This window comes from Dioscorea cayenensis, chromosome 14, assembly GCF_009730915.1.
Source record: "Dioscorea cayenensis subsp. rotundata cultivar TDr96_F1 chromosome 14, TDr96_F1_v2_PseudoChromosome.rev07_lg8_w22 25.fasta, whole genome shotgun sequence".
In the NCBI taxonomy this organism is placed as follows: Eukaryota; Viridiplantae; Streptophyta; class Magnoliopsida; order Dioscoreales; family Dioscoreaceae; genus Dioscorea; species Dioscorea cayenensis.
The window spans coordinates 21,077,398-21,101,392 of NC_052484.1; the positions used below are offsets into that span (position 1 = coordinate 21,077,398).

The 23,995-nt window shown below is 39.6% G+C and overlaps 4 protein-coding genes across 6 annotated transcripts; 3 read left to right on the forward strand and 1 right to left on the reverse strand.

Annotated features, from left to right (window-relative positions):
- The first annotated feature begins 954 nt into the window (after window positions 1-954).
- Window positions 955-6,157, forward strand: LOC120275649 (uncharacterized membrane protein At1g16860-like). 2 transcript variants are annotated; one of them, XM_039282285.1, is made up of 5 exons: window positions 955-1,129; window positions 3,435-4,477; window positions 4,925-5,080; window positions 5,302-5,513; window positions 5,640-6,157. In XM_039282285.1, exons 2-5 carry the CDS (start codon window positions 3,572-3,574, stop codon window positions 5,830-5,832), a joined length of 1,467 nt encoding a protein of 488 aa, XP_039138219.1. In that variant the 5' UTR covers window positions 955-1,129; window positions 3,435-3,571; the 3' UTR covers window positions 5,833-6,157. The 2 variants fall into 2 exon arrangements, with proteins under 2 accessions (XP_039138219.1, XP_039138221.1); XM_039282287.1 differs by lacking the exon at window positions 955-1,129 and adding an exon at window positions 1,608-1,707.
- A 216-nt stretch (window positions 6,158-6,373) lies between these two features.
- LOC120275122 (F-box/kelch-repeat protein At1g51550) lies at window positions 6,374-9,945 on the reverse strand. Its single transcript, XM_039281622.1, has 2 exons — window positions 9,259-9,945; window positions 6,374-7,424 (listed from the first exon to the last, which is right to left on the reverse strand). The coding sequence occupies exons 1-2, from the start codon at window positions 9,821-9,823 to the stop codon at window positions 6,466-6,468; spliced, it is 1,524 nt and encodes a 507-aa protein (XP_039137556.1). The 5' UTR covers window positions 9,824-9,945; the 3' UTR covers window positions 6,374-6,465.
- Window positions 9,946-13,862: 3,917 nt separating this feature from the next.
- On the forward strand, window positions 13,863-17,711 carry LOC120276524. Of its 2 annotated transcripts, none has more exons than XM_039283284.1 (9): window positions 13,863-14,019; window positions 14,095-14,241; window positions 14,334-14,431; window positions 15,193-15,265; window positions 15,355-15,415; window positions 15,483-15,568; window positions 15,676-15,765; window positions 15,854-15,917; window positions 17,532-17,711. In XM_039283284.1, the coding sequence occupies exons 1-8, from the start codon at window positions 13,918-13,920 to the stop codon at window positions 15,914-15,916; spliced, it is 720 nt and encodes a 239-aa protein (XP_039139218.1). In that variant the 5' UTR covers window positions 13,863-13,917; the 3' UTR covers window position 15,917; window positions 17,532-17,711. The 2 variants fall into 2 exon arrangements, with proteins under 2 accessions (XP_039139218.1, XP_039139219.1); XM_039283285.1 differs by lacking the exon at window positions 17,532-17,711 and adding an exon at window positions 16,403-16,505.
- A 68-nt stretch (window positions 17,712-17,779) lies between these two features.
- Window positions 17,780-23,858, forward strand: LOC120276523. Its single transcript, XM_039283281.1, has 5 exons — window positions 17,780-18,341; window positions 18,481-19,576; window positions 19,665-21,041; window positions 22,417-22,531; window positions 23,321-23,858. The coding sequence occupies exons 2-5, from the start codon at window positions 18,656-18,658 to the stop codon at window positions 23,530-23,532; spliced, it is 2,625 nt and encodes an 874-aa protein (XP_039139215.1). The 5' UTR covers window positions 17,780-18,341; window positions 18,481-18,655; the 3' UTR covers window positions 23,533-23,858.
- Window positions 23,859-23,995: the final 137 nt, after the last annotated feature.

The following is a 23,995-nucleotide window of genomic DNA, read 5'->3' on the forward strand; positions in this document are numbered from 1 at the left end:
ACTGGATTTTAACTACTTGCTCCACTTAAGTAGGACTTTAACTTAAAAAAATAAAAATTAGAATCATAACTAGAGTTTATTTAATTATAATTAAAGCAGGAAAAGACCAAAACTCAACAGCAACAACAACAACAACATAAAAGGCTTAAAAGAGAACCATGAATCTTAAATATCATCTAATAGTGATTTAGGAATTTGGCTTTTGCTAACCACCAAATCCTTTATTCATTAATAGACCAATGTTAGATTTTGATGGAAAATAAAACAAATAACATATGTATAATTTTTATTTTAATAATAATAATAATTACAAACTTAGAAACAAAGGCATTTACATATTGTATAGCTGGTCCCATTAGTCCCAACTATGAGTGTATGGCATTGATAAAACCAGCAACATGAAACCACCTTCAATTGATGCTTGTTAGCCCCCACACCCAAATCTAGCCAATGTGAATGAGACATAACACCCAAATTAATCCCCCCCTAATAACATATAATTAAAAAAAAAAAACAGTATAATAGTTTAATAGATTCTCAAGCATGAAGTGACATCAACATGCAATTATACAATATGTGAAGGGTATTTTGGTCACAAGAAGCAGTAAATTCAGAGAGGTGGAGGCTTTCCAAATTTTACTAATTAAACTTAAGCCACAAAAATTACAAAAAAGTTGCCATGAAATATATCATTATTAAATTTCCATAAATGTATTGTCTATTTTAATAAAAATCAGGGTGTAAAATTTATATATTTGTAAAGAAAAAGACAACAAACTGCAAAACCAGCAGTAAAAAGTAAAAACAATACAAACAGACAGTGGCTTTCCAATTTTCAAGCAAACAAACCCCTAGAAGAAAAGGAAAAAAATTTCAAACCCTAGGGGTATTATAGTCATTTCATGTTCAATATCAGTAAATAGCAAGGAAGGGGGCATGAAATAATGGGTTTGTTCTCACATTTTCTTGCTCCTTTTCTCTCTCTCTCTCTCTCCAAGCTTTGTTTCTCTCTGGAGTCTCACCGAATAGTGCTACAAAGGTACTCCCTTTAGCTCCATCATTGCCTAAAGCTTGCAACTTGGGACGAGATAGGGTTCCTCTGGATCTCTTCATCACTGAGTGCTCTGAGGTAGTGGAAAAGCTCTTTTGTTTCTGTGATTTCTTTGCTATGTATTTCATCTTCCATGGAGGTTTTGGATCTCATGGTTCCTGATGTTTTTCTGATCTAGTTTTTCGAATCTTGTGTTTTACGTTTTGGAAATGTGAGCTTGCTTTCTATCGGAGGTTTGGGATCTGGGTTTTGGGAAAAGGTTGGGGTTTTCCTCTTTTTGGTAACTTTGGTGCATCATAGATCTGTTTTAAGGAGTTGTTTTTGATGCAATGAAAATGTGAGTTTATTTTCCTAATTAATCTTGGATCTGGGTTTTGATTTTTGTGGTCATGCTGCTGGTTTTTTTTTATTTTTTTTAATCTCCTTTTTATGTCGGAACGAGCTATAATTTCTGGTAGTGTGCAAAGTTTGTTTTGTTCAAATCTCTTGACAAGAAATCGCTGTTCTGAGGAATCAAAGTCTGTTCTTCTCCTTTTTTTTTTGGGTACTATTAGGATGATTATAGCAACATTCACTTTTGTGGATCTGGGATTCATCACTGGAGCAGGAGTTCAAGGAACAGCATGAGGATTCTGCAAATTTGATACAATTTTGTGGTGATTTGGATGTCTCATTCAAATCTCTTATTTTTGTTATTGCTCAAGATTTAGTTGTGTGGTCCCATAGTATGTTAGATGGCTTCTGTTTTCATAGATCTGTAGGAGAGGATATAACAGCTCGTGAGATCTTTAATTATCTTATCCATTTTTCTCTGGGAATAATCACTGATGTTCCTTCTTTAGTGTGCTTGAATATGATTTTGATCTGATGTTATGTTTAATACAGCTTGTATGTTTTGAACTCTGGTCCTTGAGTATTGCTGCCTTGTAACATTGCCCTGCTTTGTTTTGACTTTTTATTTGCTGACAATGCATGGCTGCTTTGTTTAACTGCTTTATATTGGTGGGATTCGACATGGGTATTAGACATGAAAAGTTAATCTAGGTTTGCTTTTCCTCATGACTTGATGTGGACCTCTTTTGCTGGAAAGATTGGACAATCTGGCAGATTAGCTTACCTTTTCGGGTTTTCAATCTCAATCCTGTTATTAGCTTTAGCACCGATGTATGTCAACTGGATTTCTAGAAGAAGTTGATTGATATTGGTGATTTGATCAAGCAACCTTCAGCTTACAATCTAAAGTAGGTTATGTACTGGATGAGGAAGCCTTTAATTCATTGTGCTCTTTATACTTGATAACTATTTATTCCAATGAGGTTTTCTGCTTTTTTAGAAAGGGCAATAGAATATTATGGATACTCTTGAAACAGAATATTCACAGGGTAGATCTGCTCTAACCCAATCCTTAGTTTCTTATTCATTCACAAATTTGTAAGGTTAGTCTCTTGTGCTGATTTAATCTATTATATTTACAAGAGAAATGCTGTGTTGAGAGAGATTTCTGCATGTATGGTTAACATGGGAGCGAGGACAAGCAACATGCTCAATTGGGAGCATAGTCTTGATTGGTGTGTGACATTACAAATAGCATCCTTATATCTAAGAAGGCCAGCTGTAAGCTTGATTATTGAATTTTGAGAGACATGAATTGTAGCCTTTATATGTGGAATTTTCTTGCTCCTCTTATGCAGACTCTGTTTTCTAGTTATGTTACAGAAGTCGGAAATAGAAGATGCTATAATGTTTCTGAAATTTTATCTCCCCCAAATGTTCTCCGATGATGATTAGTTTTATCTATTGGATTTTATTGCTATCGACCGAAGCGGACAAACATTGTCGTGGTTATAATAGCTATTTTGTCGTTAACGGTCGTGGTTAAAATAGCTATTTTGTCGTTAACGGTCGTGGTTATAATAGTTATTTTGTCGTTTACGGTTGTGGTTATAATATCTATGTTAAAATTTATGTACTTGTTGCTTGGATTATATCTGGGGTTAGGTTTTACACTTTGTTTTTGGACTTTGTATTGTTTATTTGTAAAAACTTATTTGAGTTTTCAATGAAATTCTTAGTGATATATTCATAGTCTTGCTAATTATGATTTGTTTCTTTCTCTGCAATCTGCATTGATCACTGGTACATTTTTTTTTAATATAAATTTACATGGGAACAAATCCAATTGGTGCTATATTTGGGAAGCACTGTTATATGTCTTTGAATTTTCACGCAAGTGGGAAGCACTGGTATATGTCTTTGAATTTTCACTCAAATACTTTTAATAGGCCAAGTTTAGTACAAACATGCATTTGTGTCCCCGACTCTGTGAAATTGTATATTACAGTTTCCATGTACATCATGAACTTCTTTTCTGGTTGTATGGCAGGACATTGGGCTGTGGGTACGGCACTTCTTCCATAATGATGTGAATCTGGAAGACATTGGAATTCAGCTTTGAACATTTTGGTGTGGCCATCATTAGGAAATACTTTTGCTGTTTGATCTGAGTCTGCCCTAAGCCTGATGGGTTCCAGATTCCCATCACATCAGCTCAGCAATGGCCTGTATGTCTCAGGCAGGCCTGAGCAGCCAAAGGAGAAGCCTATGACAATGAGCTCCACAGCCATGCCCTATACAGGAGGAGATATAAAAAAATCTGGAGAGCTTGGAAAGATGTTTGACATTCATGTGGAGAAATCCAGGAAATCCGGGCCCCTTAATGTTTCTTCCAGGAATGCATCATTTGGGGGTGCTGCTTCACATTCAGGACCTATTCCACCTAATACTGCTGGCCGATCAAGCTATTCATCTGGTAACGTTCCTTCTGCAGTGATTCCAGGTTCCACATCAGGACTTGTCACCGGAGGTTCAAATAGACAGAAATCCAATTCTGGACCCCTGAGACATGGGGATTCTGTTAAGAAGTCATCTGGCCCTCAATCTGGAGGTGTCACTCCAATGGCACGGCAAAATTCTGGCCCCCTTCCACCTGTGCTCCCTGCTACAGGGCTCATTACATCTGGGCCAATATCATCAGGGCCACTTAACTCATCTGGTGCCCCTCGAAAAGTTTCTGGTCCTCTTGATTCTACTGGATCAATCAAACTGCATAGTGCTGTTGCTCATAACCAAGCTGTCACTACCCTAAGCTTAGAGGATGAGTATTCGTTCAGACGAAGTTTACCCAAAACAATACTGTGGGCTGTGATTCTTCTATTCATGATGGGTTTTATTGCTGGAGGGTTTATTCTTGGTGCTGTTCGTAATCCCATCCTTCTCATTGTCGTCGTCATCATATTTGGTGTTGTTGTAGCACTTTTTATGTGGAATTCTTGCTGGGGACGGCGCGCCATAGTAGGATATATCACTCGCTATCCCGATGCTGAGCTTAGGACTGCAAAAAATGGGCAATATGTGAAGGTGTCGGGGGTAAGCATCCTATTGCTCCTGATTACTATGATTTATCTGATAACTGACCATGTGCCAAAAGTTCTGAAGAAGAAATGCCAGGCTCATTTAAATTTTCTTTTGAAAATCAGAAAAATCTGACTCTTGCTGTCAGGGTTATTAAGCACCACTAGTGATGTTTTGAGGTTTCTTCAATAACTTTTTAGGTCTTACAATACAAATTTGTTTTGGTTTTCCAAACATCTCATTTGGGAACAGGCACTAATACCTATCCTGTCATTTTATTTCATTGGTGATTCTGGAGTGTAATTTAATTCTCCTATTTTGTGAAAACTTGGAAATATGTTGCTATACTCAAAACATCTTCTCTTTCCACATCTTATGAAATGCTTTTATCCCTCAGTGCAGAATTTCATTTGATTTGGATATCCTGCCCTATATAATTTGGGATTCTCAAACTTATTGCAGGTTGTTACTTGTGGCAATGTTCCCCTTGAGTCATCATTTCGAAAGGTTCCCAGATGTGTATACACATCTACTTGTTTATATGAATACAGGGGTTGGGATTCCAAGGCTGCTAATCCACAACATCGGCGCTTTTCATGGGGCCTCCGATCTTCGGAGGTGAGCATTTTCTTATGTCCTTGTTATTTGTTGTGTATGGCCTGTTTAAATATCAGTTTTAGATGGTGCCATTAGACTTCCAATTTGTTCTTACCAGACTGAATGTTAAACCTGAATTTTAGCATACTTGTTTACCTTGCTTTGTCATCGAATTGCGGTAAGATTGGTTTTTTGGTTTACTGAATTGGCCCTTCCTAACAGCATTTGTGATATTTTGGCAGCGACATGTGGTTGACTTTTACATATCTGATTTCCAATCTGGGTTACGGGCCTTGGTCAAAACGGGATGTGGGGCAAGAGTGACTCCGTATGTTGACAATTCTCTTGTTATTGACATAAACCCAAACAACAAAGATCTGTCTCCAGAATTTATCAGTTGGTTGGGTCATCAGAACCTCTCAAGTGATGATCGTGTGATGCGCTTGAAAGAAGGGTAACTCCGACCGCCTTTTAGCACCATTTTGTAAACCTTTGCCAACCTTGGTCATGCTTCTTGGAAGGCAATTTTAAGTGGAAGCTCAAAATAAGTTAAACCAAGTTGTGCCCTTTCCTCTTGCAGGTACATCAAAGAAGGGAGCACTGTGAGTGTAATGGGAGTTGTCCAGAGGAATGAAAATGTGCTTATGATAGTTCCTCCATCAGAACCATTCTCAACCGGATGCCAATGGGCGAAGTGTATCCTCCCTGCAAGCCTAGATGGAATAGTTTTGAGATGTGAGGACTCTTCAAAGATCGATGTGATACCGGTGTAGTACATATTATGCCTCTATACCAGGATCTTTTTCCTTCTTTTTGAAAATCAAGTTAATGTCTGTAATTAAGACATCCAATCTGGAATGGCTTGTAGTTTCTTTTTACAATGACTTGGGGCTTGGATGTATAGCTTTTTTTTGTTTTTTTTTTGTTTTTGTTTTCTTTTTTGTTTTCCTTTTTGTTTGATAGGCGTGAGAGCTCATGTAACAAGGTTTGCTTCCTCAGTAAAGGGGTCTTTGCTGTGTCTTAAAGGGGAAGAACCCTGTCATGTATTGAGTTCATGTCTAGAAAATATTCTTAAGGTATTGCATAAATTTGTTTTTATCAGCTCTCTGTCTTCCTCTCTCTCTCTCGTATGGTACAGATATGATTGGTTTAACGGGTTTAATCTATTTGAGAAGTATATTATTAATGCCGAAGCTCATCGGGACTGCAAAGACGAGAGCGGCCGTGTCAATCAAATCCTGCATCCAAAAAAGCATATTTGCTTATTAAGCTGGCTGCACAATGGGACTAAATCCTAACAGGGCGTATCCAATCTCATTCAAGCAGTTATCTGTTGCGCATTCATAACAAGTATTTCTACAACAGTTCAACAGTTCAAATTAAGAGGCAAAATTTATACTGGCTTTCTACAGCTGAAGGACAAGCTTTACATGATACAGTTCCCCATCGAATCTCAGGCCATACGCCTCTGCAGGATGAACAACCCCATCCACCATCCCACCAAAGATGAAAACATTACGACCAGATCGATCTGTGCATGCTCCGTGGAATGACCTGTAACTCGGGCAGTGACCTTCAAGTCTCAACTTCTTCCATATCTTTGGCGGTCTTTTTAGACCCATTGCCTGAAATCTTGAAAGAGCACCTACGTCTAATATCCAAAAATCATTTTTTCGGTGCCTCTGTGAATCTTCGCCTCCATAGATGAGGACCTGTCCACCTATTATAAGCGTCGCAGAGTGTCCAACCCGTGGGAGTGGCATCTCACTTGGGATATTAGAGTTGTCGTATTTCAGCTCCATCCATTCAGGAAGTTCTCTTCCAATGTCTAGGAGCCAAACATCATTTAGAACATCATAGCCGGATCCCCGTCCACCATAGAGAACCATGTGGCATCCACCGATCCATGTCAATGAATGACCTGAACGAGCCGGAGGTGACAATCGAGCATTTGTTATCGGATACCATCTGGCAGAGATAAGATCATCAGTAAGGTCCAGGACCCATGTGTCGTCAAGCCGCAGTCCGTTAAATCCGATACCTCCATGGATCACCATTTTATGTTCCCCGGTGCAGCATGCAGCATGCGCTCCTCGAGGTGCAGGTGCAACTGGGCCAACATCTAATGGCCTCCATGATATCTTGATATCAAGAGGACCCTCACGGATTAGCCGGCCAATCCAGGTATCATTATGGCGGACTCCACTATCATTGATGCCGCCAAAGAGAACAAGCGAGTCAGCGATGATGATGCAACTATGCCCAAATCGGCCATTTGGGATGCTTGAATCAACCTGCTGCCAACTTAGGACCCTGTTAAATCCATTTCCAATATATGCCACCCATGTATCGTCCAAATGGCGTCCTGAATGAGAGAAAACTGTAAGTCTCAATTTCTACAAAGACTGGAGAAACTAACATCATATGTTTGCTGTGAGATTAGGATGTGCATTTCCACTATCCTTGCAAACAACAAAGAGCAATATGCATTTTAATTCTTAAAAAAATGTGTGTTATTATGAGTCAGCATACACCAATGATACTGATCGATGACGCCACAGTAAAATCAAGACCACTGTAAGTCCTTGATTTTCATTTCATAACCTGATCAACAGCAGCAGGAAGTGGCAGGGTGCAGTATTGGTGATTTCTAAAGATAGCGTGCGCCACATAGAAAATAAGACAATGATCATCAAGGATACGATAGACCAAATGAATATGGGATACACGGTAGAAAAAATAACTCTGTATGATCGACACCACCGGCACCGTACTCAAAAACATTAGGAAGTTCTACATGGCATCATTCGGTATGCTGTTACTTGGTAGTTATAAATGCTATTGAAGATAAAAGTAAAACTTAAAAACAAATCAGAGTGCTGCTTGCAGTTGAATATAAGAAATGTCTAAACAATGAACTGATTAACTTTGCTCAACATTCTACAGAAAATAAGTTGAAAAAGAAATAATTTTGAAATATATAATCCTATCATTCAAACATATCATGACTATTAGAGCAGGCCACTCACTAAGTAATTTGATAACAAACAATTTTATCCTAGGATGATCCTGAGTCCAAAAAATTGCAAGTGAAGCTCGCCTTGGAAGTATAAGTTTAAAATTGTTTTCTTATGGGAGGCAGAGACCTTTATAACCTACTCAAACAATTAAAACTGAAATAATTTAAGCAAACTAGATCAGAAGGTACAGAGATCATTAATCAACTTCTAAACATGAAGAAGACCTTAAAAAAGTTTCGTACATAATTATCACAATCCTCCGGAGTTGTACTGTCAGTTTTCCTTGGCAATTTATTTTTTACAGAGAGATCGAATGTTATCCTAAAGCCGTTACCATCAACCCATAGCTTGACTAGAAATAGTTGGCTGTATCAACCTTGAATAATGGATTGCCAGGCCAAATTCAGGTGCATGTAATCTTTTTTGTTAACAATTGTGTGATTGGGGTTGGTGATGGCCTAAAAGGTCATGTTTATGGCAAAACAAAGGCATTCACTAACTCATAATGAATGCCATCCATAACAAAATGTGCAGAAAATGGTCAGATAGCCTCCACTATGCCAATATAACAAGCATCTAATAAGAAAGAACTTTCCTGACAAAAGGGGTTACAAAAAAAATATATACAGAAACACAGGGTTATAAAAAATTGCTACATAATTTGCAAATTCTAAAATGAGTAAAGAAGTTCAGGCAGCATAGATGTTCACAATAGGGAACAGTATTATCACAATGAAGATGCAGTTTAGTGTCATAATTCTTAGATGAAGCTTGTTAACCTGTTCTTCTTTATTGTAGAGCACCCACAACCATTTGTCAAGGAAGTCAACAGCAGCTGACAAACATTCAATACCTTATCATGGCACTTCCATCTTATTCTTTTTGAATATTTCATCATTTGACAATCAAAATGATCAGAATGATTGTTCAAAAGAGGAAAAGCAGGATATATAAGTAGAAAGTGGCAATCAGACAACCACCAGCATATAACATGCGCTACAACTTAAATAGCTATCCCATCCCATATATATATGCAAACTCATGTGCATACCACGTAAGAAACACAATCATTGGTCTCAATTCAAGCAACGAATCCAATCCCAAATAATCTCAAAAGACAGCAACCAGAATCCACAAACCAAATAAAAAAGAATATGACAATAAAAGGCTAAGACTGACCTCCTTCACAGCCCCCACCAAAGAGAACAAGGCAATCAGAAACATAATTCAGGGAGTGAGAAGCCCTGGGTCTAGGAAAAATCCCATCTTTGCTCACCAATCTGCGACAAGACACAGAACTCAACTGAGAAACCTGCTGGTAAAGCCTCTTCCAAGACATCTCCCTCCTCTCAACCGAGGAAAAGGACGAAACCAGAGCATCCACAGAACTACTTCCCCAGTCCCTCCTGCAAACTAACTCCCAGAGAGACTCAGAAGAAGCCAAAGATCTGAACTTTCTGCAAGTCATGGAAAAACAGAGGATTGAGTCCAAAGGGAGAAGGTGAAGGATGGAGACGATATGGTCATAGTCCATAGCTGTGATGCTTGGAGTGCAGTAAGAAGCAGTAGTAACAGAAGACGAAGGCAAAGACGAAGAAGGAGAAAGAGAAGGAGGAGGAGGAGATGGTGTGGTATCGGGATTGGAGTTTGGGGCAGAGGCCATGAAAAAAGCTTGCTTCTTGGTTTTGCTGGAGGCGAGGCGTAGAAGAGGGAGATGGTGATGCTCTGCTGCGTCTGGATTCATGAGAGAGAGTGTGGAGCGTGGTGGGATTGGGCGTGAGGGAGGGGCACTTTGGGGACTTTGTCAGTTGGTAAAGCTTGGTTTTTTTTGCAGACTTTGATGCGAAGTTGAGGAACAACCTAGTATGCCTGGAGTAAGCAGGGATGGATGAATGGATAGTAAAACCATAGAAATTCAAAACAAATGTCCTTCTCTTTATATATAATAATAATAATAATAATAATAATAATAATAAGTGGAAATTGTCAAAAACACCCTGTCAGTTTGCAATATTGTCAAAAAACACCCTCTAGTTTTCAGACTCCCCAAAAACCCCTTCCTTTCAATACAATGATTTTTTTAAACCCCCAAACATCTAACATCGATCGATAGAGCTAATTTAGAATTTTTTTGGACTGAAATTGTCCCTTACGTGGGAAGTTGTGGCAAGTGTGACAGGGTTTGACTATAACGCCCTCAGGGCAAATGTAGCTTCTATATAAAAACTGTTTCTATTTAAAAATATGGCGTATGATGCCTCGCTTTAAAAAACGAGCTTTTCTGCTTTAAAAAATGAGTTTTCTATTTAAAAACATGAGTTTTTTTGCTTTTAAAAACGAGTTTTTCCGTTTAAGAAACGAAGTCTTGCTTTAAGAAATGAGGTTTCGCTTTAAAAAACGAGAGTCTCGCTTTAAGAAACGAGACTTTTCGCTTTAAGAAACGGCGTTTTTGTTTAAAAACGAGGCTCTGCTTTAAGAAATGAGTTTTTGTGCAGTATTTATCACCCCAAAATCTCTTTATCATAGCATTACGGCCAATGAGACAAAGCATCGCTACCACAATCACAACACGTTGCATGTAAAAATGGGATTTCGAACCGAGACTTTTGATCTCCACCCTCGATCTAGATCTCGATCTCGCAGAGAAAAAGACGCAACCTTTCGACGCCTTCGCCGACGACGACGAGCACGCGGGTCTTCCCCGAGGTCGACGACGTAAGAAGATGAAAGAGATGAGGTCGACGACGTGGGAAGACGATGAAGACGAAGACGAAGACGGGCGAGATCGAACCCTCATCCTGCCGCTTCCTCCCTCCGCTCCTCGCCACCGACTTAGGCACCATGGATCCAAAACCCCGAACGATCCCTAACCCTAACCCTATTGCTATCCATGTCATGCGGTCTCCGTGAGTCGAGAATGGTTCCGCTCAGTTCGACCTCGCCTTATCCGACGCCGCCACCAAGACCTCACCACTCCGACCTCCGAGGAACGTCTCCAACCGGATCGCCAACGCCGACAAAGATTTCTCCTTTAAGACCCCACACGAGCAGGCCACCTTCAAGATCGCTCGCCCGATCCGGAGCACGCAGACTCAGCTGTCACACGAGATCGCCGACGCTGAGATACTCAATGTCCCCTACTCAACGAGGTTTCGCTTTAAAAAAACGAGGTCTCTATTTAAAAAAATAAGCTCTGCTTAAGAAATGAGTTCTCTGCTTATACGCTTGTTTGTCTTTGCTTTAACTATCGACTGCTTCGCTTTAATATATCGCGCTTACGCTTTAAAAAAAGTGCTTAAATATCGTTGTTTCTATTTAAATACGTATCGAGTGCAACCTTTCGACGCCTCGCTTTCGACGACGAGGAGCATGCGGTCTTCCCGAGGTCGACGACCTAAGAAGACGAAAGAGATGAGGTCGACTGACGTGGGAAGACGATGAAGACGAAGACGAAGACGGGCGAGATCGAACCCCTCATCCGGGCCGCTTCCTCCCTCCGCTCCTCGCCACCGACTTAGGCACCATGGATCCAAACCCCGAAACGATCCCTAACCCTAACCCTATCGCTATCCATGTCGTAGCCTCAGTAGTGAGAATGGTTCCGCTCAAGTTCACCTCGTCTTATCCGACGCCGCCACTCAAGACCTCACCACTCCTACCTCCGAGGAACGTCTCCAACCGGATCGCCAACGCCGACAAAGATTTCTCCTTTAAGACCCCACACGAGCAGGCCACCTTCGAGATCGCTCGCGATTTGGAGCACGAGACTCAAGCGTCATACGAGATCGCCGACGCTGAGATACTCAACGTCCCTACTCAACGAGGTTTCTGCTTAAAAAAATGAGGTCTCTATTTAAAAAAATAAGCTCTCTGCTTAAGAAATGAGTTCTCTGCTTTATACGCTTGTTTGTCTTTGTTTAACTATCGATGTTTCGCTTAATATATTGCGCTTTACGCTTTAAAAAAAGTGCTTAAATATCGTTGTTTCTATTTAAATATGTACGAGTGCAACCTTTCGACGCCTTCGCTCGACGACGAGGAGCATCGCGGGTCTTCCCCGAGGTCGACGACGAAGAAGATGAAAGAGATGAGGTCGACGACGTGGGAAGCACGACGAAGACGAAGACGAAGACGGGCGAGATCGAACCCTCACTCCAGCGCCGCTTCCTCCCTCCGCTCCCGCCACCGACTTAGGCACCATGGATCCAAAACCCTCGAACGATCCCTAACCCTAACCCTATTGCTATCCATGTTGCGGTCTCCGTAGTCGAGAATGGTTCCGCTCAGTTCACCTCGTCTTTATCCGACGTCACCACCGAAGACCTCACCACTCCGACCGCCGAGGAACGTCCGCCAACCGGATCGCCAACGCCGATAAAGATTTCTCCTTTAAGACCCCACACGAGCAGGGCCACCTTCGAGATCGCTCGCCGGATCCGGAGCTCAGAGACTCAGCTGCTCGCACGAGATCGCGACGATAGATACTCAAACGTCCCTACTCAACGAGATTTGCTTTAAAAACGAGGTCTCTGCTTAAAAAAATAAGTCTCTGCTTAAGAAATGAGTTCTCTGCTTTAAGAAATGAGTTATCCGTTGATATGCTTGTTTGTCTTTGTTTAACTATCGATGTTTCTGCTTAATATATTGCGTTTTACGCTTTAAAAAAAGTGCTTAAATATCGTTGTTTCTATTTAAATATGTACTAGTAGCCAAGATTAATTGGTTTTTATATCCGGGATTAATTTATCACGTAAATATTTGTTTTTTTCTCGCTTTAAATATTAATGTTTTAGTTTAAAAAAATGAGTTTATGTTTAAAAAATGAGGTTTCATGTTTAAGAAATGAGTTTTCGCTTTAAGAAATGAGTTTTCTGTTTAAGAAATGAGTTTTTGTTTAAGAAACGAACTCTCGCTTTAAGAAATGAACTCTGCTTTAAGAAATAAGTTCTCTGTTTAAAAAAATGAGACTCTGCTTAAGAAATGAGTACATGCAAAAGCGAATGCAAAAAGAATGAAAAAAATGTATGCAAAAGGCTTTAAGAACGAATGGAATTTCATAACGCAGGGGTAAAAAGAGTGAAACAATAAAGGAAGGGTCGTCGAGGATGCAAAACTCACAGACTGCTTTGGGAAGTTTTGAAATTATCGAGAGTAAATGAATTTTCCCTAATAATAATGATTCAATTGCATATAGAAATGATCATTTGACCAACGATCTTTGGGTCAATTGGTGTCGGATCTTGTGTATAAGACATTTTTTTCAGAAAAAACCCAAAATCGAACCTCATGTTCTATACAAAATGAGGATATATGAGTCGGTATTGAACTTTGCTTCCCATATATATATATTCGTGGGGTTCTCGTGCTCGTTTTTTTCTTACTCTTTGAAAAACAAATATATATATATATATATATATATATATATATAGAGAGAGAGAGAGAGAGAGAGAGAGAGAGAGAGAGAGAGAGAGGGAAATGTGGGGACCAAATGATGGTGATGATGATGTTTGGTAGCTAAACAGGTGAAATAGAAGGACAAGCACAGTATGGGCACACTGGTGAATGATTAGTGGGGAAAGGGTGGCCCGTTTGGCTCACCAACAAAAATGGCGCATGTTTGTTTGTTTTATTTTATGCATGGAAAATTAAAATTAAAAATTATTGAGAGGTAAGAAAAAAAAAGTTTATTAAAAATAAAAAAAACTAAAAAGAGTTACAAATAAATTAAAAAGTTTTAGAGGGGGTAATAAGTAAAAAAGAGAGTGAAGAAGAGTCCTATTGATAACGATTAACGAATAGATATTGCCGGGAGAGAACAGAGAAACACAGCATCATCCAATGGCCGCGCTGGGCGTCGTGTCCGTGAGCTCCATCCTCGGCGTTGGCCGGAGAGCAAGCTCTAGTAACTCCAAGAGTTTAAGGATATCGTGCATCGGATGGGTTTATCTCGTTCCCTTCACTTTGTTTATTCAGTTCTTCGGTATATCCATTGGTTCTTGATTGCAATGATTTCAGGACCCGGAGGGCATCCTTGGTCCGCCAAAGGGTGGGCATATCGCCCGTCTTGAATTCAAGAAGAGTCTTGAGAAGGACGCGGATGCTAGGGAGTCTTTCAACCGCCAGGTTCGGGAGGAGCGGGAGCGGCGTCGGGCACGCCGGGAGGTGTGTCTATTTCTCTTAGGCATTTCTTCATACACCTTATGGGTGTCTTTGCTGAGTTGTAATTGACTGTGAGATTGGGGTTTTTTCATCAGGAAAGAGTGGTGCCCGAAACTAATGAAGGGCTGGTGGAGTACTTTCTTGATACTGAAGCTCGGGAGCTCGAGTTTGAAATCGCGAAGTTGAGACCTCGGTGAGCTTCTTCTGATTCTCAGTTCTAGTCGCTATGTAGATTGTTTAGCTGTGATTATATTGCTTATCAATGCTTCTTACTACTTTCAGGGATGATAGAATTTAGATTAAAGTCGTTACTTTTGAGAAAGAAAGTAATATGTATGATATGATGAGAAGTCCTCAAGAGAGGAATAGACGGTCATTTGTTATTATTGAAGTAGTAAAAACCAATTTATATTCATTCATGGTAGGTGCGTCAGTGTGCTATAAACTTTTTGTTGAGGAAATGAGAGCCAACTTTTTTCATTCTTTAGTTTGTTTTGTCACTAAATTAGTTAAGGCTGTAACACTCTTAGCATGCGACGAAGATATAGAGCTGAACTGTTAAAATACACGAGGGTGTTATTGTTTCTAGAACATTATTGTCATTATATTTGTCTAAGATTAGGTGACAACCTTTTGTATAGAGGGCAACAGGGTCTTAGTGAGGATCTTCATATTACAGTCAATCTTGTTTTCCTCTGTTATTGAGTCCTTGAATAGATTCTATCTTGCTTTCTTGTGAGATGTAATTGCAATGATCACATTCGACAAAATGAACCATTACACGAGATAGTTTGTCCAGGATTTTATATTTATCTCTGATTGATTAGTCTGTTGTCTTTCTGTCCCTTTTACCCTGTTAGCAACGCTTTTCAAAATATTTCAAGGCGATCTTATCTGTATGTCAAACCATAAGCATATATGAAGTAATCTGATTCAGGAATGACATGTATGCAGATTAAATGAAGAATTTTTTGATCACCTGCGACTTGAGCTTGGGCAAATACGCTTTGCGGTGTCTAGAACAAAGGTTTTCTCTGGTCATGATGAACTTGTACTCTAAATATACATCGGAAAGTACTGTGCATCTTGTAGTTGTCCTTAATGCTATTTTTGCAGGAGATGGAAGACAGACTGATTGAGTTGGAAGCAATGCAAAAGGTTTTATTGGAGGGAGCAGGTTTGTTACTGCTTATTACATCCAGTAACATTGCCTGAGTCTGATTTTATAACTTATTTTGTTGCAGAAGCATACGACAAAATGCAGGAAGACCTTGTATTAGTGAAGGGACGACTCATGAAAATATTGCAGTCCAAAGATAGGAAATCAACTGTATGATTTTTCTACTCTTTTATATTATTTTTTAGCGTCATCGATGATTTTTGTTTTCTATGTTGGGTAAATTTAAATGGTGTGACCGATATAAATTGTATAAGCAGTTGCTTGAGATGGTTGAGCGGAATGAGCTGAATAGATCAGTACTGGCTCTTCTTGATGAAAACATAGCAAGTGCAGTCAAAAGCAATCAGGTTAGATCAATTTCTTTCACATACTCATCATGTTAATACAGAAGATTAGCGATTAATCAACCACGCATTGTCTTCTTAACTGTCACAGCAAGAAGCAGTAGCTTTCATGGAGAGTGTCCGTGCTTCAATTCTGAAATACATGACAATATAATGTAAGCTCACTATTCTTTTGCAGCTTTTTATATGATGATACTCCCAAAATTCCATTCTCTTATCCTACTATGCATGAGTCTGGTTGTGTGATAGGCCTAGTTCTTTTTCATAAGTGGAATTTGCAAGAACCTTCATGTTACCAAGAAGATTGTAAACATTGACTTGAAGAAAAGCTTTCTAAAACCATCTGCATGAAGCTGGTTGTAGCAGTGGAGTATTTTAGATAAAGTCTTATTGATATGAGCTTTTAGGATAAACATATACACATCTTATTGAAGAAATTGTTGCAAGATAATTCTCCAATACAACATGCAATTAATTGAAACGAAATAGTAAATAAGACTATGAACTTCCAACCTTGGGATTAGATACATAGTCCTAGGACTGATTTCGCTTCTTCCATACAAGATTTCCTGTGTCCATCCCGTCGTTAGAGTACAACTAACCAAGGTATGGAATTTATTTCCCTGCTATCACGTCGCAGCATGCAACTATTGACCCAAGTATGCAAGAAGAGAATGGGAGATGAGAGAAATAGAGGAGCTTGTGGGCATTAGCATTTTCCAGAAAAAAGAGAGCTGATGGTATTTTTTTAATTTGATCCAATTAAACTAGTATGTGTATATATATATATATATATATATGCACGGGGAGAGGTCATTTTCGACCGGATTCATTGGGGTTAATATATCTAATGACTATAAACTTAGCTGTTTGGATATAAGCAATGGCAAAGAAGCAAAAATTTAAGTGAAGATAAATATAGGTCATGTGGTATGTGTGTGCAGTATCAAAAAATACTTCAAGTATTTGTCTAAAAGACTTGTTCAAGAGAGCAAGACAAAATAACATATATTTATATGTATATAAGTGTTTGAACTCTTTACGTATTATTTGATGTTGGATTACTTTTGCGAGGGAAGGTTTTTGCCTTGGAGTTCCTTATAATAGAATCCGGGTCAGGCCCAGGTTTAGTTGTGCACCTGGGCTGGGTTAGTTCCTACAAAAATCTATTATTTTTCTTGGAGAGTTTTGTCTTTAAATTATTTTCTGTTGTCTCCGGGCAACAAGCTAGTCCTTGGTAGATTGCTTGAATTAATTATCAAAATCTATGATCTCATGGATCATTCATAGCACAACAAATGAAACATCACCTGCAAACGGCAAGAGTGTTAATGGTTCCAAAATAATTTTTGAGAGGAAGCATGATAGTATTAGTCTATTATAAAGTCATCTCTTCATAATAAACCAGAAGAATTAAGTAATCAGTGCTCTTTTCCATAAACTCATTCCATTCCAGCCATTTACTGAAACTATACTTCAGCAATTGGAGATTCCCCCAATTGTAAATTAATATTAAGTTACTGAAACCTCAGTTTGAGCAAATTAATTACCTCTGTAGTCTGTACTGCAGTTTAGTGTGCTGTTTCCGGTGCTTGTAGTTGAATAAGTTATCACATCAATGGCCATGTGAAAATGATATACTTCTCAGGGATAATTAGTAGTATGACTTCTTTAATTGTTTCAATTTATTTAAATTTCTGCAATTTCCCAAATTATTACTACATTTTAGTATGATAAGACACTGTTTGTGGTTGTTGAAATTGTGCTAGGTTTTGATAATCCAAGCAACCTCAGTGGCTGAGGAGGCGGAATTAATGAAAGAAAATGACAGTTTGAATGAAAGATGAGGGATAGTGAACATCAAGTAGCATTAATTATGTGGTCTTCCAACACTGTGAGACAAAATAAAATTATTATTATTATTATTATTATTTTGCATGTACCTTTTATCTCTAAAATTCAATTACAAGCTCCTTTGACTAAGGTTTTGTTTTGTGTTTTCTCAAAATTGGTAAATGGGAGGGAGTGTTGAGATTCTTAATTTTATAATAATAAATAATATTTATACAGTGTTTAGATTAAGGCGGTCTTGTCGTGTGGGTCCCATAAGAGCATTACGTGGCTTACGGCTCCGTCGTGGCTCTTTGGCTGACACGTATGATTTAAAGATCGTACAAGTAGCTGTTTGGTGTTGGGAGCAAAACATTGAATCTGTCATATTGTCCCATCACTGTCCTCGCTGCGACCGCCGTAACAAGGACACGTCAGTCAATACACGAAAAATCTGGATCAGTGGAGACCTCGCTTCCACTGCTCCTCCGGCCTACCAGATCACTGACCACCCCTCTTGTAAGTTTGTAACCACGGGCCAACGTGGGTTGAAGGTTTAATCTCGGAGCTCCACGTGGAAAGATGGGACGAAGTTGTGCTCCTCCTCAGGCACATCATACCTGAACTTACCCAGCATGATCACATAAACAATCCGCATCCGGCCGTTCAAAACCCATTAACGGACTCCACGCATCACGGCATCCGTTACCCTCGTCCGATAATAAGCACCGCACGATCTGCATCGAAAGGTCAGATTCGCATCCAGTTGCAAATTAAAAATATAACCCGAGAGAGAAACCCTAACGATCGTTCTTCCTCTGCCGCCCTCTCTCTCTCTCTCTCTCTCTCTCTCTCTCTCTCTTTTTTGTTTCTTTTTCTCTTCCTTAGGTGAACGCCGCTGCAAATCCGATCTTGCGATCCGATTGCCACGGAAATCGGCAGTCTGTCATTGAAATCGAACGAGATTACTGTTGATGATCGGAAAGAGGAGTCGAGGGCGAGCTATTTGGCGTTTCTTGTAGGATTTTTGGTGGAGATTTGAGAGTGATGGGAGTATCAGGAGATGAGAAGAGGGGAGCGGGGAACTGAACGGGCGCGGAAGGTGTGGGGAGCTACGGCTGCGGTGGAGATAGGGTCAAGGGTGTTCCCGTTGCGTGGCCCCCTGGGGCCGATGCCGTCGGTCGGTACGAGGCGTTCTACCAGGGTGTTCGTGCCCAAGGCTGTTGCCAAACCTGGAGGTTCCGGTAGGAACCTCCGCTCCGGCAAGCGCGTTGCCCTCTCTGAACACCTTGGAAAAAAGTCTGATCGGGACGCTGATGAATGGTTTGGGGTTTTTGGAGGCAACGGCGGTGAGGCGGGCTTGCGTTGGTGGAGATCGGATGAAGAGGCCGAGGACCTATCGGAAGCGGATTCGATCTCGATCGAACAAGTTGCTGATCAGTCGTCAGAATCTGCTTGTCTCGAGGCGTTGGATAACATGCCTGATCGGAAATTATTTGGGATCGTGTTCAGCCGGAAGCGGAAGAGGTCGCGGTTGGAGAAGGATTCGAGCGACAGAAAGTATGGAATCGTTTTTACGCGGAAACCGAGAAAGAAAAGGCTAAAGTGGGCATCTTTGGTGGAGGAGATCTTGGAAACAAGAGAAGCAAGAATAAGTGAGCACTATGATGTTCTTAGTGGAATTGCAACTACAGACTGGGGGCTCAGGATAGGGGATTCTGCGCGGGATTTCGCGGAAAAGGTGGGCATTATTGAAGGGGATGTCGTATTTCGTTCTTGTCATCCATTGATGCTCACCGTGCTCATAGATTCTGGTCGGAGTAGCTCATCTCACTTTGCCGCTTTCTTTTCCTTAGTGCTGAGATGGCTGGGGAGGGCTGAACAGAGATTTCAAGAATTCGTATCCTTTCTGTTCTCCGGATCAATTGCTAATGTTTTCTCTCGTCATGGCATTCATTTCTTGCCCCTTGAGCATTTGAAATTTGTAAGCTTTCTCATTCTAATCTGATTTATACTATTTCTTTCCTTGCATGTGCTTTCATGGTGATCTCATATCTTGCTCATTCATTCAGGAGGTTTTTCCCAGGGGAAGTGGTTCTCCTTGCGGACTTTGCTTGATATACGGTTCTTCGGATTTTGTACCCCTTGTTTCTCTTGATTTTTCTGCCCTTCCTACTTATTTTAAAAGTCTGCACCTGAAGATCGCCTTCAGTTCTCTATATGTGCCTTCTTGTTTGCGGATCTTTCTGAGGGCGTTGAATGGTAAGGTCCGCAATGTTGGTGGGTTTGAAGGTAATGATTCACAAGTTCCTTTGGAGTCAAGTTGTTCTGGAAATGAGTTAGGGGCTAGTGCGCTTCCTATAGTAAAGAGGGACATGGCCTCTGGTACTTTTAAGCCAATGCCAATGGTTGGACGAAATGCTCTTATTGTGCATGGTTTGAGAATGATGAAACATCAAAGAAAACGCAGTTCCCTAAGGCACTCAAGGATCTGGAATCCTTCTCCGCTAGAGTTGCGTGGTGGTGCGTTGAGCTCTGATCAGAATGGTTCACGTATGAAACCTCATCAAGCCAATGGCAATGTACTTAGTTGTAGAGAAGGTATTGATGTCTCAAGTCCTCATGGTTCCAATAAGAGGTTGAGTAAGTCAGTTAAGAGGAGCACTGCTGACCGAATTAAGGAAATAAGGATGAGGGCGGCCCTTGCAAATGTGAAGGACAACATTGATTCTGAACGGTGTAATGTGAATATCCTGGTTACCACAGCTGATCGATGTTGGAGGGTAGTAGGTGCAGAAGTGATGCTGGAATTGTCTAGCACAAATACATGGTGTTTGGCAGTGAAGTCACAGGGCTTTGTACAATACATGCATAAGCCACAGGAGTTACGACCCCCTGTTGTTAACAGGTTTACTCATGATTATATGTGGAGTGGTGAAGAAGGTTGGAAGCTTGAGTTCATCGATAGGTGGGACTGGCTTGTATTTAAAGAGCTGCATGTGGAATGCCAACAACGTAATGTTGGGGATGTTCCTTCAAAAGTTATACCTGTGCCAGTTGCTCAAGAGGTTCTAAGTTATGAAGATGACACATCGGCTTTGTTTTCACGTCCTGATGCGTATATCATGATGATGGCTGATGAGGTTGAGAGAGCTATGACAAGCGAAGTTTCCTGTTATGATATGGATTCAGGGGATGAAAAGTGGCTTGAGCAGCTAAATGCCAGGTCTCTCAGTGCTGATCTTGATCTCCCATCAGATGATAACTTTGAAAAGATTATATTTGCTTTAGAAAAAGAAGCTTATAGTCATCCTGATGACAATTTTGATTTGGATAAGGCCCTGCATATTTGTCAAGGTTTAGGAAATAGGGATTTGGTGGCAGCTGTTTATGATTATTGGTTAGAAAAGAGGAAACAGAAGGGTGCGGCATTGGTTAAAGTGTTTCAGGTGCCCATCTTATTCTTAAGTCACTCTTATATTGTTCATATTTTTGTTCTGAGGATTAATTTATCCTGCAACAATATTTTTAAATCAACTACACTACTATATAATTTCATGATGGTTATTAGTGATATAATGAATTTAGTGATGGCTAGCATTTTATTAGTCGTAGCCTCAGTATTTGTTTCTTATGCGTGTTGTGTTTGACCAGCTGTGAATTCATTGGTTATTATTGTCATTGATACTATCATCATCCCCGCCGTCACCATCATTTGGTACCATTCATTCTTATAGATCATGTTGTATATTTGTGCTTCATTTAATATAGATGTATTAACTGCATGGCAATGGTCCTTTAGAGTGCCACACAGTGTATGAGAATATTTTGCATGTCTGCCACAATTCTGATTATTACATCTGTTGAGAGACTGACAAATGTATTTGAAATTTACTTGTTGAAGCCAAAACTGATATTTTGGTTTATCACCGAGGTGAATGCTATGGAAAATTTGTCTTCCATGCTGTGGCTAGGTCATTTTGTCTTTTAGACCTTTAACATGTCGTGCCTCTTCTGGTCTAGAGGAACGAAACAAAGAGATCTTCAACGTGTTTCTTCCTTATTTCTATATTTCACCATTAACTTTAGGATAGTACGTCTTTGGTTGCCATGGCATGCAAAGCTGGACGTACGTTTATCAATCATTGAAGGCCAGATTGGTTGAAGTGTTAGTATTGTGGGGAGAATATATGAGGTTTGTCGTGTGTGTGCGCACACCTGTGTGCCCTTTTGAGGAATTGTACTCTGTGCATAATGATAGCAAGTGTTGCCCTGATCAAAAGATTGTACTCCATACATGTATTACCGAAAATTTACATATGTTGACATGCTTTTTATGTGTTTTCTTGTCCCTAAACAAAGATGGTGTCTTTTTCTTTGGCTTCGAACAATGCTTTATCAAGACTCTTTGAATATTTTAGGATCAGATCCTTTTTTCTTCCATGCCTTTTTTGGCTCTATTGAATGCTCTGTATCTTTCCCTTATTTTTGAAGTTTTATAAATTATCCCATCTTTTATATCTTCATAAATTTCATTTTTTAATTAATTTATTTTTTAGATCTTCATGATTTTTTACTTGTTTTCTCCATATCATTCTAGTTTTATGGTTGTTTTAATCCTCGATCTTATAATTTTTGGTTTGAATTTTAATATAATCAGATTTAGGCATGTGTTCAACATTTCTATAAATTGTTTTATGCCCAATTGAATCAAGACTGCGTATGCTTTTATCTTTCCATTCTTCTATAAACTAAAAATGTGTTTTTTTTTTGTGTCTTGTTTTGATTATGCATTTTAAACTCATATGTCCTCCATTGGTCCAGGGGCAACCTGTGAGGAGACCAAGGCTTCTGCAGCAACATTTCCTTCGGAAGAAGAGATCTTTTAAGAGACAACGGAGCCAAGATGGAAGAGGCAGGATAGATTATTTCTTTGAAGGTTTGTTTTGTTTGTTCGGTGTTTTTCTCTTTTTCTTTTTCCTGCTTTATGGCAACAGTATACTTATAGAAGTGTTTTTAGTGCTACTCAGCAATAGTCCTGTTACTCAGATTTATGTTTCAGATTTATGTTTCTAGATGCTTGTCATAATTTATTGGCTTGGTAATGCATGGGATTTGCTAATTTTTGGCAGGAATCAACTAGATTTGTTCTTTGTTCTTACTCTTCCTGCACTTGCTTACCACTTGCTTTGATATTTTATATTCCCTAGCAGGATGAGATGTGCATGGAAGAAAAATTATATCTTTTGCATTTCATGTTCCTGATTTTTTGGGGTTAAAGATTGGGTTTGTTATTTTTCAACTTTGGTTTTTTCACAGATGAGTTAATCTGGCCTACAAACTTACTATTCATTTGATTTATCACAGACCCTTTCACCGCGATTTTACTTTTCTTGGTTAGTTTGATGGCTTGTGAATTAGAATCTGTAGTTGTACCGTTCTCTGTTAGGCTTGTGTTCGGATTGAGTACATTTTAAAGTAAATATGAGAAAACATTTTATTCATTTGTTTATTTGTCTTGTTTTCTTCAGCCAACTATATGAAACAAAAACAATGTATAGGTGTGCTGGTTTTCATCATATTCATATTTTCCCTTAACAAGTGTTGGTTGTCATATACCCAAATGATTGTGTTCTCTTTTGTTGGATTTCATGTCTGCTTTTTACAAATCACCATGTTCTAAAATTTACTTGTATGTGTGTGTGCATGTTGATCTGTTGGAGTGCAGATGGTGCAAAACAAGAGGCACATCGCAGGGTCCAGGACGCGGAAGCTGCAGCTAAAAGAGCTGTTGATGCTGCCATCCGGTTGCGCTCTAGAGCACAATTATACATGGCTAATGCAGAACTAGCAGCCTACAAGTCTGCCATGGCTTTGAAGTTAGCAGAGGCCATCAGCGTGTCGGCTTCACCAGATCTTACATCTTCCATTCTTGAATGAACACTCTATTACAAGGTTGATTCCTCCAGGAGCTGAAGTGAGGGGAGAAGGCAATAATGGATGTTTCTTTCTTTATTTCTTTTACTATCTTTTTGGTCGCCAGGATTTTACGGTCAGGCTGATTTTAGCCGCAGTGGCTCCTTAAATTTTTTTTTTTCCCAAAGCCATTCTTGAGGCCAAGATGCGGAATTTATGCACATAAAAATGCTCTGTATTTTTGTATAAAGGTTAGATCCTTAGTAGTTTTGTACCTTGTATTATTGCCTAATCAATTTGTAAACTGAATCCTTGCGATTCTGCAGCACTCAAGCCCTTAGATGGAAAAAGAATACATGAATTTAAAGTTATCATGGTTGTGTTATGAATTGTGTAATGAATCCTGAGATCTTATGACTTGTATATCTTGAAGAAGCCATGATTCTTTGACCTGCGCAGATTATAAAGTTTGTGCAATGTTGCTAAT